Source organism: Delphinapterus leucas, chromosome 1, assembly GCF_059928025.1.
Source record: "Delphinapterus leucas isolate spDelLeu-1000000601 "Yukka" chromosome 1, BTC_Dleu_Yukka2, whole genome shotgun sequence".
Lineage (NCBI taxonomy): Eukaryota > Metazoa > Chordata > Mammalia > Artiodactyla > Monodontidae > Delphinapterus > Delphinapterus leucas.
The window spans coordinates 47,170,001-47,187,401 of NC_143129.1; the positions used below are offsets into that span (position 1 = coordinate 47,170,001).

The 17,401-nt window shown below is 36.4% G+C and overlaps 1 protein-coding gene across 5 annotated transcripts in view; it reads left to right on the forward strand.

Moving 5' to 3' along the window:
* FLVCR1 (FLVCR choline and heme transporter 1) overlaps positions 1-17,401 on the forward strand; it is a 38,078-nt gene that overhangs the window by 9,748 nt on the left and 10,929 nt on the right. For all 5 annotated transcript variants that reach the window (XM_089909614.1, XM_089909616.1, XM_022593420.2 and 2 more), the window contains 2 exons: positions 3,131-3,271; positions 16,673-16,740. In XM_089909614.1, coding sequence (XP_089765740.1) covers positions 3,131-3,271; positions 16,673-16,740 — 209 coding nt within the window. The remainder of the gene's footprint in view (positions 1-3,130; positions 3,272-16,672; positions 16,741-17,401) is intronic.

Consider the following 17,401-nt stretch of genomic DNA (forward strand, 5'->3'; position numbering starts at 1 on the left):
AATACATGAGTATAAAACATGCATGCATAATTTTACTTTTGATTCTTATATTCAGGATATTTATATATTGGCTCCTATTATAAATTGTTAATAGAAGTACGTTTTACTTAGTGTATAAGAATTTCAAGCCCTGAGAAAAGTCTCTGATTTATTTTTAAATATTTATTTATTTATTTATTTATGTTTGGCTGCACTGCACAGCATGTGGAATCTTAGTTCCCCGACCAGGGATCCAACCTGTACCCCCTGCAGTGGAAGCCAAGTCCTAACCACTGGACTGCCAGGGAATTCCCTGAAAAGTCTCTGATTTTTAAAAATAAATATTCCTCAAAAAGACAATGTATTTTGTGTAGTACTCAATAATTACAAAATTCTTTTACACATATCATATAGTCCTCATACCAGCTTGTTGTTATTATCTCCATTTTATGAATGAGAAAGCAATAGCTGAGAAGCAGGAATTGATTTCGAGTCATATAGTGAGATGAGGCAGAGCCAGGATTCAAACCTGTGTTTGTCTTATAATAAATTAATATGTGTAATGTCCGCTTGAATCACAAAGGCACAAATAATGAAATCAAAAGATAATATTATAACCTGATTTCAAAAAATAGAAGTGGTCCTAAACACAATAGATTTGTTATTTATTCATCATGGGAGAAAAAGTTTGAATGTGGTGCCCAAAATCCTTTGGCTACTTTCCATTCCTATTGCTAAGGGTGGAGAATAACTTTTACTAATTAATTATTGTATTAGTTATTTTATTTGCACAACTTTTTGGTGGGGAGAAGAGAAGTTAGAAGTCTATTTTTCAGTTTCAAAGGAGAAAGAAAAAGCCATATTTCATCCTTTGAAAGGAGGAATGAGGCGTAAACAGGGTCATAGACCAATGGTTTTTTTGTTCCTCTTTTTTTTTTCTTTATAGACTTAAGCCTGACTTTACTATATTGTGTAGCTGGTAGATAAAATCTTGATTTTGTCCAAGAGAGCAGTTAACTTCCTGAAACTAAGACATAACACTTGTATTCAGAAAACAAGTCTAATGGAATTAAAAACTACCAGAACTTGTTTTTATTTTGCATTTGAGTTCAGATCTGAGCCATTTAGACTTATTTTATTGTAGTAAATAAAAATCTAAGTAAGAGACTTAGGACTCATTCAATACCCATGACTACGTTGTAAGCATAGTTTTTACATTCTGAAACTTTGTTTTACAACATGTGAGTTCTGTTTTACCAATATTAATAAAAAGAAGTATCTCCTATCTTAACTAGGATGCAAAGAGACTTTCAGGAGAGGACAACAGGTGTCCTCAACAGTGCAAGGAGCAGATAGGGTGAAAGGAAGGGGAGGGATTGCAACCACTTAAAACGTTTTATGTCTACCAGTCCTCCAATGTAAGGATATTAAAAAGTAAATATGAGTTATGTCTCCGCTTCAATTAGTTGTAAGACCTATAAAAATAGAAGTCTAGTTTGTTGTTTTATTTATATCATAATTAATCCATGTGTTGGTGAGCAAAGAGCTGTAATTTTTTATTTTTAGCAGCAAACAGGAGAATTAAGAGAATTACAATATTGTGTGCAAGTTTTAAGAATCATTTCTTTCTTTTGCAGTGATTTTCAAACCTGGCTGAGTGTTGAGTTTTGTGTAATACAGTTCTAAGGTTCTGTTCTGGAGGTTCTGATTCACTGAGCCTTCTCTAGAATCCCCAAATCTGTATTTTTAAAAAACTTCTACATGATTACAGTTGACAGTCAGGTCCATCAGATCTAGACCACTTTCAAACTACAAAGCAGACTTCTTTGTTGGAAGAAAGAAATAGCCACTATTTAAAAAGAGAGAGAGAGAAAGAGGAGGAGGAAATTCTAATATTTTAGAAAATATTACTTTCTTCTGAATCCATGTACCTTCTTTTTGGCTTTTGAATTTACCCTACTTTATTGATTCTAAAGTGTACATTTTTTAAATGACGTCTCTGAAATTGAGGTGCCTTTAGTAATCAATCAATGGCATCTAAGATGACTAAGTTCTGGAGATATGCTGTATAACATTATGCCTATAGTTAACAGTACTTATTGTACACTTAAAAGTTTGTTAAGAGGGTAGATTTCAAGTTAAATGTTCTTATCACAATAAAAAAAATCAATGGCATGTAACACTGGTGTCAATTGAGGTATGGTTATGTGAAAACCGTCTGTTGATGCCTGCCAAGATCATTAAGGGCCAGCATCAGACCATTTTAGATTCAGTGAAATACAGCATTTTTCCTGTATGTATTTGAGTTTAAAATTTTGAGTCAGTACTAAAACTAGATTTTAATTTCTGATGTACCACTCTTAGCAGGTCAGCTCTTCTATCAGAAAGTCTTGACTCCTGGCTAGCCATACCCTACAGAAATCTCTGCCTAGCCATCTGTTGTAGGAAATTAGTAGATCCTTCCCTGCCCAGCAGAAGGGCAGTCTCTAAATATCTGGCTGAGAAGGCTGTGCGATCTTTCTCTAACTACATAGTAATGGGCAGTGCTAGAACTTACAGTATCAGAAACTATGTATCACACTTTTATGTCTCCCAGCTCTACCCCTAGATTTTCCATATGCAGCTGAAGTGAGTCGGCAAGCAGGACCTAGCTCTGCTCCCATGAATCCACATGGACCTTTTCAGTTCTAGAGGGGTAATTGCACCAGATGATAAACTTTATATCAAATTTCAGAAGAAAATAGGTACTAACTCAAGACAGTCCTCTAAAAGTTCAATAAGATACTGGCTTGCTCATATCTGATATTACCTCTAATTACAGATTGAACCAAATTTAGAAATACAATTGTTGAATACTTAATATAATAAAAATTAATCTTGCTTAACTAAAAACAGAATAATCACTGGGCAAAGTTGTGACATAGTATTGATGGTTTTACAGTTCAGTTCTGTGAATTGGCCAAATCTCTGAGTTTTAGTCCATCTCAGAGGGTTGAGATGATAATATCAAACTATTCTTCACTTAGAAATTAGTGAAAATGAAAAGCCTTCCTATAAAAGACTTTTACTACCTCTTTAAACTTAAACTGAATTTAGTCTGCTCACTAAAGAAGACTTGTATATTGAATTATCTTTTCATGTATGTTTCCAGCATTCAAAGAAAAACCTCAGTATCCACCAAGCCAGGCTCAAGCAGTTCTCCAAGACAGTCCCCCTGGAGAGTATTCCTATGGGAAATCAATAAGGAACCTATTTAAAAATATTCCTTTTGTCCTTCTATTGATCACTTATGGTAAGTGGTTTTATTTTTGTTGGTGTCTGTGTAAACCTTTGAGCATTACAGGTTATTTTCTTATAATCTAGTAGTTTGAGCTAGATTATTATTATAATTATTATATTATTATATAATATTAATATATAATAACATATTAATAATATATTATATAATATTATAAATATATAATAATATATTAATAACAATAACGTATCATTTATATATTATATAAAATATATTATATTATTATTATTTTCTTATAATCTAGTGGTTTGAGCTTTAATTAATGAGATAATGAGATAGGTTTATTAACTCTATAATAATAGCATAGTCATAAACTTAAATTTTTAACCAAAAGCAAAAACTTCAGAATGGATTTCCTTACATGTTTTTAGAACAAAAAAAATTGGTGGATATTAAAGAGAGAAGCACTCGGGTTTTTTTGTTTTGTTTTTGCGGTACGCGGGCCTCTCACTGTTGTGGCCTCTCCTGCTGCGAAGCACAGGCTCCGGACGCGCAGGTTCATTGGCCAAGGCTCACAGGCCCAGCCGCTCCGCGGCATATGGGATCTTCCTGGACCGGGGCACGAGCCCATGTCCCCTGCATCGGCAGGTGGACTCCCAACCACTGCGCCACGAGGGAAGCCCGAAGCACTCGTTTTTTAAAAAATTTTATTTAATTAAGAAAAGTTTTTTTATACAGCAGTTCTTATTAGTCATCCATTTTATACATATTACTGTATATATGTCAATCCCAATCTCTCAATTCATCACACCACCACCCTCCCCCACCACTTCCCCCCTTGTTGTACATACGTTTGTTCTCTACATCTGTGTCTCTATTTCTGCCCTGAAACCGGTTCATCTGTACCATTTTTCTAGGTTCCACATATATGCATTAATATATGATATTTGTTTTTCTCTTTCTGACTTACTTCACTCTGTATGACAGTCTCTAGATCCATCCACGTCTCTACAAATGACCCAATTTCAGTCCTTTTTATGGCTGAGTAATATTCCATTGTATATGTGTACTACATCTTCTTTATCCATTCGTCTGTCGATTGGCATTTAGGTTGCTTCCATGACCTGGCTATTGTAAATAGTGCTGCAGTGAACATTGGGGTGCATGTGTCTTTTTGAATTCTGCTTTTCTCTGGGTATATGGCCAGTACTGGAATTGCTGGATCATATGGTAATTCTGTTTTTAGTCTTTTAAGGAACCTCCATACTGTTCTCCATAGTGGCTGTATCAATTTACATTCCCACCAGCAATGCAAGAGGGTTCCCTTTTCTCCACACCCTCTCCAGCATTTGTTGTTTTTAGATTTTCTGATGATGCCCATTCTAACCAGTGTGAGGTAATACCTTACTGTAGTTTTGATTTGCATTTCTCTAATAATTAGTGAAGTTGAGCAGCTTTTCATGTGCTTCTTGGCCATCTGTATGTCTTCTTTGGAGAAATGTCTATTTAGGTCTTCTGCCCATTTTTGGATTGGGTTGTTGTTTTTTTTTTTAATATTGAGCTGCATGAGCTGTTTATATATTTTGGAGATTAATCCTTTCTCCATTGATTCATTTGCAAATATTTCCTCCCATTCTGAGAGTTGTCTTTTTGTCTTTTTTATAGTTTCGTTTGCTGTGCAAAAGCTTTTAAGTTTCATTAGGTCCCATTTGTTTATTTTTGTTTTTATTTCCATTACTCTAGGAGGTGGATCAAAAAAGCTCTTGCTGTGATTTATGTCAAAGAGTGTTCTTCCTGTGTTTTCCTCTGAGAGTTTTATAGTGTCCAGCCTTACATTTAGGTCTCTAATCCATATTGAATTTATTTTTGTGTATGGTGTTAGGGAGTGTTCTATTTCATTCTTTTACATGTAGCTGTCCAGTTCTCCCAGCACCACTTATTGAAGAGACTGTCTTTTCTCCATTTTATATCCTTGCCTCCTTTGTCATGGATTAGTTGACCATAGGTGCGTGGGTTTACCTCTGGGCTTTCTATCCTGTTCCATTGATCTATGTTTCTGTTTTTGTGCCAGTACCATATTGTCTTGATTACTATAGCTTTGTACTATAGTCTGAAGTTGGGGAGTCTGATTCCTCCATCTCTGTTTTTTCCCTCAAGACTGCTTTGGCTATTTGGGGTCGTTTGTGTCTCTATACACATTTTAAGATTTTTGTTCTAGTTCTGTAAAAAATATCACTGGTAATTTGATAAGGATTGCATTGAATCTGTAGATTACTTTGGGTAGTATAGTCATTTTCACAATATTGATTCTTCCAATCCAAGAACGTGGTATATCTCTCCATCTGTTTGTGTCATCTTTGATTTCTTTCATCAGTGTCTTATAGTTTTCTGAATATAGGTCTTTTACCTTCCTAGGTATTTTATGCTTTTGTTGCAGTGGTGAATGCGATTGTTCTCTTAATTTCTTTTTCTGATCTTTCTGATGTTTCGTTGTTAGTGTATAGGAATGCAAGAGATTTCTGTGCATCAATTTTGTATCCTGCAACTTTACCAGATTCATTGATTAGCTCTAGTAGTTTTCTGGTGGCATCTTTAGGATTCTCTATGTATAGTATCATGTCATCTGCAAACGGTGACAGTTTTACTTCTTCTTTTCCAATTTGTATTCCTTTTATTTCTTTTTCTTCTCTGATTGCCGTGGCTAGGACTTCCAAAACTATTTTGAATATTAGTGGCAAGAGTGGACAGCCTTGTCTTGTTCCTGATCTTAGAGGAAATGCTTTCAGTTTTACACCATTGAAAATGATGTTTGCTGTGGGTTTGTCCTATATGGCCTTTATTATGTTGAGGTAGGTTCCCTCTATGCCCACTTTCTGGAGAGTTTTTATCATAAATCGGTGTTGAATTTTGTCAAAAGCTTTTTCTGCATCTATTGAGATGATCATATGGTTTTTATTCTTCAATTTGTTAATATAGTGTATCACATTGATTGCTTTGCATATACTGAAGAATTCTTGCACCCCTGGGATAAATCCCACTTGATCATGGTGTATGAGTCTTTTAATGTGTTGTTGGATTCTGTTTGCTAGTATTTTGTTGAGGATTTTTGCATCTATATTCATCAGTGATATTAGTCTGTAATTTTCTTTTTTTGTAGTATCATTGTCTGATTTTGGTATCAGGGTGATGGTGGCCTCATAGAATGAGTTTGGGAGTGTTCCTTCCTCTGCAATTTTTTGGAAGAGTTTGAGAAGGATAAGGGTTAGCTCTTCTCTAAATGTTTGATAGAATTCACCTGTGAAGCCATCTGGTCCTGGAGTTTTCTTTGTTGGAAGATTTTAAATCACAGTTTCAATTTTATTACTTGTGATTGGTCTGTTCATATTTTGTATTTCTTCCTGGTTCAGTCTTGGAAGGTTATACCTTTCTAAGAATTTGTCCATTTCTTCCAGGTTGTCCATTTTATTGGCATAGAGTTGCTTGTAGTAGTCTCTTAGGCTGCTTTGTATTTCTGCAGTGTCCGTTGTAACCTCTCCTTTTTCATGTCTAATTTTATTGATTGAGTCCTCTCCCTCTTTTTCTTGATGAGTCTGGCTAAAAGTTTATCAATTTTGTTTATCTTCTCAGTGAACCAGATTTTAATTTTATTGATCTTTGCTATTGTTTTCTTTGTTTCTATTTCATTTATTTCTGCTCTGATCTTTATGATTTCTTTCCTTCTACTAACTTTGGGTTTTGTTTGTTTTTCTTTCTCTAGTTCCTTTAGGTGTAAGGTTAAATTGTTTATTTGAGATTTTTCTTGCTTCTTGAGGTAGGCTTATATTGCTATACACTTCCCTCTTAGAACTGCTTTTCCTGCATCCCATAGGTTTTGAGTCATTGTGTTTTTACTGTCATGTTTCTAGGTATTTTTTCATTTCCTCTTTGATTTCTTCAGTGATCTCTTGGTTATTAAGTAGTGTATTAGTTAGCCTCCATGTGTTTGTATTTTTTATGTTTTTTCCCCTGTAATTGGTTTCTAATCTCATAGCATTGTGGTTGGAAAAGATGCTTGATATGATTTCTATTTTCTTAAATTTACTGAGGCTTGATTTGTGACCCAAGATGTGATCTATCCTGGAGAATGTTCTGTGTGCATTTGAGAAGGAAGTGTAATTTGCAGTTTTTGGATGGAATGTCCTATAAATATCAATTAAATCTATCTGGTCTATTGTGTAATTTAAAGCTTGTGTTTCCTTATTAATTTTCTGTCTGGATGATGTGTCCATTGGTGTAAGTGAGGTGTTATTAAAGTACCACACTTTTATTGTGTTACTCTCGATTTCCTCTTTTATAGCTGTTAGCATTTGCCTTATGTATTGAGGTGCTCCTCTTTGGGTGCGTATATATTTATAATTGTAATGTCTTCTTCTTGGATTGGTCCCTTGATCATCATGTAGTGTCCTTCCTTGTCTCTTTTTTTTTTTTGTGGTACGCGGGCCTGTCACTGTTGTGGCCTCTCCCATTGCGGAGCCAGGCTCCAGACGCACAGGCTCAGCGGCCATGGCTCATGGGCCCAGCTGCTCCGTGGCATGTGGGATCTTCCCGGACCAGGGCACGAACCTGTGTCCCCTGCATCGGCAGGCGGACTCAACCACTGCGCCACCAGGGAAGCCCCTTCCTTGTCTCTTGTAACATTCTTTATTTTAAAGTCTATTTTATCTGATATGAGTATTGCTACTCCAGCTTTCTTTCGATTTCCATTTGCTTGGAATATCTTTTTCCATTCCCTCACTTTCAGTCTGTATGTGTCCCTAGGTCTGAAGTGGGTCTCTTGTAGATAGCATATATATGGGTCTTGTTTTTGTATCCATTCAGTGAGCCTGTGCCTTTTGGTTGGAGCACTTAATCCATTCACGTTTAAGGTAATTATCGATATGTATGTTCCTATTACCATTTTCTTAATTGTTTTTGTAGGTCCTTTTTGTCTTTTGTGTTTTCCACTTAAAGAAGTTCCTTTAGCATTTGTTGTAGAGCTGGTTTGGTGGTGCTGAATTCTCTGAGCCTTTCCTTGTCTGTAAAGCTTTTGATTCCTCCGTCAAATCTGAATGAGATCCTTGCCGGGTAGAGTAATCTTGGTTGTAGGTTCTTTCCTTTCATCACTTTAAATATATCGTGCCACTCTGTTCTGGCTTGTAGAGTTTCTGCTGAGAAATCAATTGTTAACCTTATGGGGGCTCTCTTGTATATTATTTGTCGTTTTTCCCTTGTTGCTTTTAATAATTTTTCTTTGTCTTTAATTTTTGTCAGTTTGATTACTATGTGTCTCGGCGTGTTTCTCTTCGGGTTTATCCTGCCTGGGACTCTCTGTGCTTCCTGGACTTGGGTGGCTATTTCCTTTCCCATGTTAGGGAAGTTTTCGACTATAATCTCTTCAAATATTTTCTCAGGTCCTTTCTTTCTCTCTTCTCCTTCTGGGACCCCTATAATGAGAATGTTGGTGCGTTTAATGTTGTCCCACAGGTCTCTTAGGCTGTCTTCATTTGTTTTCATTTTTTTTTCTTTATTCTGTTCCGTGGCAGTGAATTCCACCATTCTGTCTTCCAGTTCACTTATCTGTTCTTCTGCCTCAATTATTCTGCTATTGATTCCTTCTAGTGTATTTTTCATTTCAATTATTGTATTGTTATCTCTGTTTGTTCTTTAATTCTTCTAGGTGTTTGTTCTTTAACTCTTCTAGGTCCTTGTTAAACATTTCTTGCATCTTCTTGATCTCCATTCTTTTTCCGAGGTCCTGGATCATCTTCACTACCATTATTCTGAATTCTTTTTCTGGAAGGTTGCCTACCTTCAGTTCATTTAATTGTTTTTCTCAGGTTTTATCTTGTTCCTTCATCTGGTACAAAGTACTCTGCCTTTTCATTTTGTCTATCTTTCTGTGAATGTGGTTTTCGTTCCACAGGCTGCAGGATTGTAGTTCTTGTTTCTGCTGTCTGCCAGCACTGTCTTCTTTTGTGAGTTCTCCCAGGATGTTTTAGGTCCTTTATAAATTATAGTTGTGACCACCATAAGCATATGGAAAGTGTCATCAATAATTCCTTTCTTTGACCCTGTGTAAACTGTCATCTATTTTGACTACTCTATCAACGTCTCATCCTTCTAGGTCTTTCAGCATAGCAGACAGATATTCCTCCTAACACTGTAGCTTTGACTGCAGGCACCAACACACTGTGTTCCCTTCAGAGTTTTCTGACAGAGTATTCTTTTGTCCTTATATTAACACTGTTTATTAACCAATACCCCCTATTTCTGTCTTACTTGCCTTCAGAAGTCACTCACTGCTATTCTTTTCTTTATATTTTTGGGGGGCAGTGCACACAAGAGTACATAATTGTTTTATAAGTTGTAACAAGTTATGCTGTGACCTAAACTCTTACCCTTTTACTGGGATTACTTCCCCCCACCCCTTTTCTTAGTGGAAATTATTAAACACAAAAGTAGAACATTTAATTTAATGAATTCCTAAGTACCCATCATCACCCAGCTTCAACAATTACCAACAGTTCACCAATCTTGCTTTTATTTCCTCTGCATTTTTCCTGGAATATTTTACCTTTTTAATTTTTTTTTTTTTTTTGGCTTTGGCCACGCTGCAGCTTGTGGTGTCTTAGTTCCCCAACCAGGGATCGAACCCGGGCCCTTGGCAGTGAAAGCACAGAGTCCTAACCACTGGACAACCAGAGAATTCCCTGGAATATTTTAAAGCAAATACCCGATGTTATATCATCTCATAATTAAATACTTCAGTTCCTTTTCTTAATTTTGGTTACCTCCACTGCTTAACTTAAACCTAAAATTCATAACTAGGAAGCAGAGAAAATATAGTGGCTCACTGTTATCTAGTAGAGCAAATTCATTTCTTTAGCCTGTCATTTAAGGTGGCTTCTTTCCTTCTTTTATACCTCATTGTTTCCCAATACAAAATTCTCTTTTAGCCAGATTTATAACCAACCCTGTGTCACATACACAGACACACAAACATGCCTTCACATGCACATACACTGTTAATTCTCATCTCCGTAATACATTTTGTGCCATTATTTCTTCTACCTGAAATGTGTCCTTTTCTTCCTTAAGCAGTCCTATAAGAGCTAGCTTAACGTTTACCTCACTTATTGTTCATTGTATTATTCATTCATTTATTCATTTATCCTACCAATAATTATCAAGTATCTACTAAATGTATAATAGTGCCCTAGATGCTGTGTGGATTAGAAAGAAGCATGATACATGATTTCCACCCTGAAATAATTATAATTCAATTGAGGGGTTTATGTAAACCTCTGAAAAGTAAACAATAGTGTAAAAGTTATTTATCAGAAAGATAATGACATAAGAGAAGTTATATGGCAAGTGCATGCTAAAGGCCTTCAGAATACATAATTGGGACAAAATACAAGAAAGGAAGGGGTGTGGATGGCAGGGAGGGCATCACAGCAAAGATGGTGGTTGAGGCTGGCCTTGAAGGACAGGTCAGATTTGGATAGACAAGGGGGAAGAGGGTAATGGCATGAGCAAGGGCCTTAGATGGCACCGTCTCTGAATATTCTGATTTCTGTGGAGCTTTTATGTGTTTTATAGCACATTATTTAGCACCTGGTTATGCATAAATAATTAGGTAAAAATTTGTTTGAAATCTGTAAAGGACTTCCATATATATTATTTCAGCTGAATTTTTGAGATAGAAAGATTATTATACTTGTTTTAAAAATAAAGACTCTGAGTTCTCGTTTCTTTTTCTTTTTTAAAAAAATATATTTAAATATTTATTTATTTGGCTGTGCCAGGTCTTTTTTTCTTTTTGGCTGCATTGGGTCTTCATTGCTCAGTGCAGGCTTCTCATTGCGGTGGCTTCTCTTGTTGCGGAGCATGGGCTCTAGGCGTGCAGGCTTCAGTAGTTGCAGCACGCAGGCTCAGCTGTTGTGGCGCACAAGCTTAGTTGCTCCATTGCATGTGGGATCTTCCCAGACCAGGGACTGAACCCATGTCCCCTGCATTGGCAGGCAGACTCTTAACCACTGTGACGCCAAGGAAGTCCCTGTGCCAGGTTTTAGTTGTGGCACGTGGGATCTTTGTTGCTGCATATGGGATTTTCATTGCAGCATGAGGGATCTTTAGTTGTGGCATGCAGGAATCTTTTAGTTGTGGCATGTGGGCTCTTAGTTGTGGCATGCGGGATCTGGTTCCCTGACCAAGGATCGAACCAGGGCCCCCTACATTGGGAGCATGGAGTCTTAACCACCGGACCACCAGGGAAGTCCCCTGAGTTCTCATTTCTTAATTCTAAATTTTATTTGTATAGGATTTAAAAGGTACAAAGGACATACAATGAAAAGTCAGTCTTCTCCTATCTCTATCCCCAGGTCATCCACTCCCTGGAAGGAATCACTGTTACCACCTGCAACTTATTTGTTATCATCTGCAATTTCTTTGTGAGGCTATAGTATAACCTTGATATCAAAATCAGACAGGGACAGCGTAAGAGAAAAATTATAGGCCCGTTTTACCTATGAACCTAGATGTAAAAATCCAAAATAAAATATTAGAAAACCTAACCCAGCTATTTATAAAAATGATAGTGCATCCTGACAAAGTTCGGTTTATCTCAGGAGTGAGAAATGATTTAGTACTAGAGATGTATGCATATAATTGACCACAGTAAGAGATCAAAGAGGAAAATTTACCCAATGGCTGAGGAAAAAGCATTTGATAGAATACAATACCCATTGGTTAAAGACTCTTAGCCAATTGTGAGAAAAATGAACTTTCTGAACCTGATAAAGTTTATCTACAAAAACCCTATAGCAAACATCATTCTAAAGGCAGAACCTTAGGAACATTACCCTTAAAAATCAATAAGAAGGGCTTCCCTGGTGGCGCACTGGTTGAGAGTCCACCTGCCGATGCAGGGGACACGGGTTCGTGCCCCGGTCCGGGAAGATCCCACGTGCCGCGGAGCAGCTGGGCCTGTGAGCCATGGCCGCTGAGCCTGCGCGTCCGGAGCCTGTGCTCCGTAACGGGAGAGGCCACAACAGTGAGAGGCCCGCGTACCGCAAAAAAAAAAAAAAAAAAATCAGTAAGAAGTATCCCTTAAAACAAGGATGCCTATTGTCACCACTTCTATTCAACATCCAACTGAAAGTCCTGGCTGGCCCACTAATACAGGAAAAATGAAAAGTATATGAATTGGAAAGAAAAAAGATGCTATTATTCGCAGATAATATGATTATGTATACCAGAGGTCAGCAAACTGTCTTAGGAGCCAAATCCAGCCATTGCCGGGTTTTATAAAGTTTTGTTCGCTTACATATTGTCTATGGCTGCTTTTGAACTACAAGAGCAGCAGAGTAGCCACATCAGAGACCATATAGCCTGCAAAGCTAAAATATTTACTGTCTGGTCTTTTACAGAAAATGTTTTTGCTAACCCCATGGTCTATAAAATAATTCAAGAGAACCTACAGACTCTATTAGAACTAATAAGGATGGGTTCAGAAAGATTATGAGATACCTAACAATGTGAAAATATCAATTGCATTCTTATAAAAAGATACATTTTATAATAGCAACCAAAAGTATAAGATGCGTAGGAATAAATCTACCAAAAAGAACTTAATGTAAATCAGCTATACTTAAATGTTAAAAAATAACTTTATAAATTATAAAACATTGAAAGACATAAGAGAAGACCTCAATTAAGTGGAGGGATATACCATGTTTTTGGAAGACCCGAGATTGTAATAATGCCAGTTAACCTTACAGGACCACTGTATTAACAAATGCCAATTATGGATTTGGACTGATGGAAAGGCCAGACACAGACACAGTCTTCAGAAACTGAACAGAGTTTACTTGTTGAAGGAATTAGAAAGAGGGAGTTGGGAAACCCTGTGGAGAGTTCAATAATATTCCCCAGGACAGTTGGAGAAGTTTCTTGACTTATTCGTCACCGAAGGGGTGCATAGTTAGGGATCATAATGTCTGAATGAGTGAGAGTCATATCACACCTTTTGGAATTGTACCTGTCCCCCTCCATGCCTAGTATTATATACAAAAGATTGGAGCAGACTTGTACATGGGATAGTCTGGATAGGTACTACACTCCTAGGACAGGTTTTCAGGATATTTTAGTGTCCAAAACTCAGGAACCAAATAAACCAAGAAACTTTTTTTTTTTTTTTTTTTTGAGTTAGGGCTATTTGGAGAAAGCATGATCCCTCACTGTCCCCATCTGTAGCTACTTGCTATCTGAAACTCAGACAAATACCATACTCTAGATTCAGCTAACAGTATTCGTTGCTATTATAATTCTTTCTCCAGATTCTGGCTATCCTCACTGAGGTCTGGAATAGATTTGAGATCACCGTAGGGTACAGTGCAGTAGAATACACTCAAGCCTCAGCACAGGCCTCCTTTATTTTCCTTGGCCTCCTCAGGCTAACCTCGCTGGGTCCCTATGCATTCCTGGGCTCGGTGGGAAGAGAGTAACAAAGGCTAGTTACCCAGGGGTTTTTGATAAGATCTTTAGACCTAGGCCTCATCTTGCAATCTCCAACTTAAACAGGATTTGCAATAAAACTTGGCTAATTCTGAAATTACTGTGAGATAAGTAAGGGCCAAGAACAACAATGGTAATTTTGATGAAGAACAAGGTAAGGAACTAATTCTCAGATATCAAGATTTATAGAGCAGTGGTAATCAAGATGTCATGTATTAGTAAGGGATAGGCAATTAGATCACTGGAACAGAATAGAGAGCCCAGGGACCTAGCCCTGTGTATCGGTTGGCATAGGCTAGGTTGTATTATAGCAATGAAACCCCACCAAAAAAAATCTTAGTGGCCAAACACATCAAAAGTTTATTTCTTGCCAATGCTACCTGTTCACTGTGAGTAGGCAGCAAATTACTCAGGGATCCAGGCACATGTCTCCATGATTACTCAGGTAGGAAATGAGAAGTATCACTTTTACTCACCTTTAAAGTCATATGGCCATGCCACTAAGTGCCTGTATAGAGAAAAACTAGAATATTTGCAGACAGCTGTGATGACTAGAACATTATGCATATATGAAAACTTGATATTTGTAGAAGAGAATCTACATAGAAAATTGTCCTGGGACAATCAATTAGCCATAGAGGAAAAATAAGGTGAAATTAGAAAATGAATTGTGGATTAAAGATCAAAGGGTAAAAATCAGAACTTTAATTTTTTTTTTTTTTGGCCACACAGCACAGCATGCAGGATCTTAGTTCCCTGACCAGGGCAGGGATTGAACCCGTGCCTCCTGCAGTGGAAGCGTGGAGTCTTAACCACTGGACCTCCAGGGAAGTCCCCAGAACTTTAATGTTTTAGAAGCAATAAAGGGAAGGGAAGGGAACCATCTTTAGTATTCTTAAAAGAATTTCCTAATGCAAAAAACATAAATCCTAAATAAAAAGATTGATAAATATATACATTAAACGAATGATATTTTCTAAAAGGACATGACATAGGCTATGAGAAAATGTCTGCAATGCATATAACCAACAAAGGCTTCGTACTCACAATATAAAAGTGACCCCTACTAATCACTAAGAAAAGAGCAAACAGTCTGGGGAAATCAGAAGGCATTTATATGTTTGTGTGTGTGTATATTGCTCATGTATGATGCTCAACCTTACTAGTAATTGAGGAAATCCGAGTCAAAACCAAAGTAAGATACAATATCCCACACATTCAAATTGGCAAAAAAAAAAATTTTTTTTAATCTGATGCCAACAAATTTGGCAAGGATGTAGAGTAAAGGAACTCTGTTGGTAGTACAGCAAGTCCCCTACATATGAACCTTCAAGTTGTGAACTTTCAAAGATGCAAACGTGCATTCCATCAGCGTCAGGTGTGAGTGAAGTTGCAGCTTGCCCCCCGTCTCCTATTGCTGACGATCCTTCAGCTCTACCATCTCCCACCTCCTCTCCCTCCTCCAGTCAGTAACTCTTCTTGCCTGTTCACTCGATGCCAGCCCCTGTATGTCAGCTGTTGTACTGTACTACTGTACTTTTCAAGGTACTGTACTGTAAGATTAAACATGTTTTCTTTATTTTTTGTTTGTTTTTTATGTATTATTTGTGTGAAAAGTATTATAAACCCATTACAGTACAGTACTATATAGCTGATTGTGTTACTTGGGTACCTAGGCTAACTTTGTTGGACTCACGAACAAATTGGACTTACAAACCCACTCTCGGAACGGAACTCGTTCATATGTAGGGGACTTACTATATAAACTGGCACACCCATTTGGAAGAGTAGTTTGGCTATATCTAGAAAGTAGAAGTTTTACTCCTAGGTACAAACTTAGAGAAACCCTTATACATAAGAACAAAAACATAGTATTTATTGCAACATTGTTTTAAATAGCAAAAAACTGGAAAAAGCCTTAACATGTCTATTGACTTAGGACAAGAGATAATTAAATGGAAGTATATTCACACAATGTACTATTATACACCAGAGAAAACTGATGAGCTAGAACTAAAAGTATCAACATGGTTAAATCTCAAAACCATGATATTGAGTGATATGAGCAAATTACAGATGGATACTAATACCATATTATTTATATAAAATTTAAATACATGCAGAATAATTCTAACTGTTGTGTATTGATACACATGTGTTATAATATCTATGATGATAAACACCAAGATCAGGATGGGGATTACCTCTGAGGAAGAATAGGATTAAGGAAGGTCTAAAAAAATGAATCTACAGCAAAGATGGCAAAATGTTAATGTTTAGCAAGAGGGTGATGAGTAAGGGTATTTGTTAAATTAGTCTCTGTACTATTTTGTATGCTTGAAATATTTAATAATAGAAAAACAATAAACTTAAATTTCAGCTAGGTTAAAAGACTTAGACCTAAAGTTATACAACATATGTGAAGAAACTCCATGATTCAAACCTAGTCATATGATTCCTGATAACCAGCTGTTTTTATTTTTCCTTTTTAAGTATTCTTTAATTAACATTGTCTTACTAATTGCCTTATAAGGCTTCGATGTAGGGGTGAGATCTCTGAAAGAGGGATTCTGTCTTAATGCTTTAACATTCATTAGCTTGTGTAGGTGCTCAGGAAGCAATCCTGATTGCTAGATTGCTGTATACAATGTTATGCATGGGACTGTGATTTCTGGTCCATATGTCTGAATCTAAATAATAGTAAATGATGTAATGACAGAATTTTACAATGACAATCTCTAGTAAGTTTAGGTGTTACGTTGATCAGTCCACATCCTGAAAGGGAATAGCAAGAGGTCTTAATTTTTTCTGTCAACTGTCTAAGAAGACATTATATTTTCACAGCTGTCACAGAGTGTTCCATATCACTTTATGAACTAGTACATGGTACATTGATAGTTTTCTCTTTATTTATTGTAGGTATTATGACTGGAGCATTTTATTCAGTCTCAACATTATTAAATCAAATTATACTGACATACTATAAGGTAAGCTTCTGCCTATATTGTGTTGCATGCCTGGCCAAGAATTTTTCTTTAGCAATATAATCCCTGTTAGCATGATCATAAGGCTAAAGATTTATGACCTTGTTGCTGTAAAAGATTTATATTTGTTTTCACTGAGAATACATTTAGTCCAGTTTATAAAACAACATGGAAAGCAGAAGTCATTATTGCTTTGACAATACGTCAGTCTTTTTAAAAAATTTTTTAAAGAGATAGTGTGACTGGTTATATGAAAAAAGACAAAGAACAAACTTTAAAAGAAACCAACACAAATATAAAGACGTAAATATCAAGCTCTGATCTCTCTTTGCTTTTGAAAGGAGAATGCAGTTGTAGTATGTAAAAGCTATCAGCTTAACTTCCTTTTCAGACATCTGTGAATTACTTAAGAATTCTAACAAAAATTACTGTACTTTCTAACCATGGAAGATCAAGAAAAATTCCCTTTTTGATTTCTCCCATATATCAGGGTTTTTTTTTTTTCTGTTTTAATGTAGAATGTCCTTTAACATGTGCTTTTCCTTCCTCTACCCCATTCACCTTAACACATGTACTGAATTCTTCATGTTATATTGTATGCTTAATTTTATCTGCTATTTCCGTTGACTTTGAGAAGGTATTGGAATGTGAAGGATCTGTTTGA